A 280-nucleotide genomic window follows, 5' to 3' on the forward strand; every position below is an offset into this window, starting at 1 on the left:
ACTCTGCGCCGGGCCTGCGGGGGGGGCGGGGAGAGGGGTGAGCGGGGCCGGCCGGGGGCACCCCACAGCCCACCCGGCCTGGCCGGATCCCGGTTAACCCCCCGGCCCCTCGCCCTGGCCCCTCGCTCACCGGGGATGACTTGGCGCTTGCCCAGCTCCACCTGGAGCGGGTCCCGGCTCAGCGAGGTGTCGACGATCCGGCCATCTTCCAGGCTGCCCTGCGGGGACACGGTCATGGTCACCCCCGGGGACGCAGAGGCTGGGGGTCGGCGGGGGCGGG

At 77.1% G+C, this 280-nt stretch overlaps 1 protein-coding gene across 1 annotated transcript in view; it reads right to left on the minus strand.

Moving 5' to 3' along the window:
* The window catches only part of FKBP11 (FK506 binding protein 11), a 1016-nt gene that overhangs the window by 437 nt on the left and 299 nt on the right, over positions 1-280 (minus strand). The window contains exon 2 of the mRNA XM_009284626.2: positions 44-259. Coding sequence (XP_009282901.2) covers positions 44-259 — 216 coding nt within the window. The remainder of the gene's footprint in view (positions 1-43; positions 260-280) is intronic.

This window comes from Aptenodytes forsteri, unplaced genomic scaffold (assembly GCF_000699145.1).
Source record: "Aptenodytes forsteri isolate BGI_AS27 unplaced genomic scaffold, ASM69914v1 Scaffold567, whole genome shotgun sequence".
In the NCBI taxonomy this organism is placed as follows: Eukaryota; Metazoa; Chordata; class Aves; order Sphenisciformes; family Spheniscidae; genus Aptenodytes; species Aptenodytes forsteri.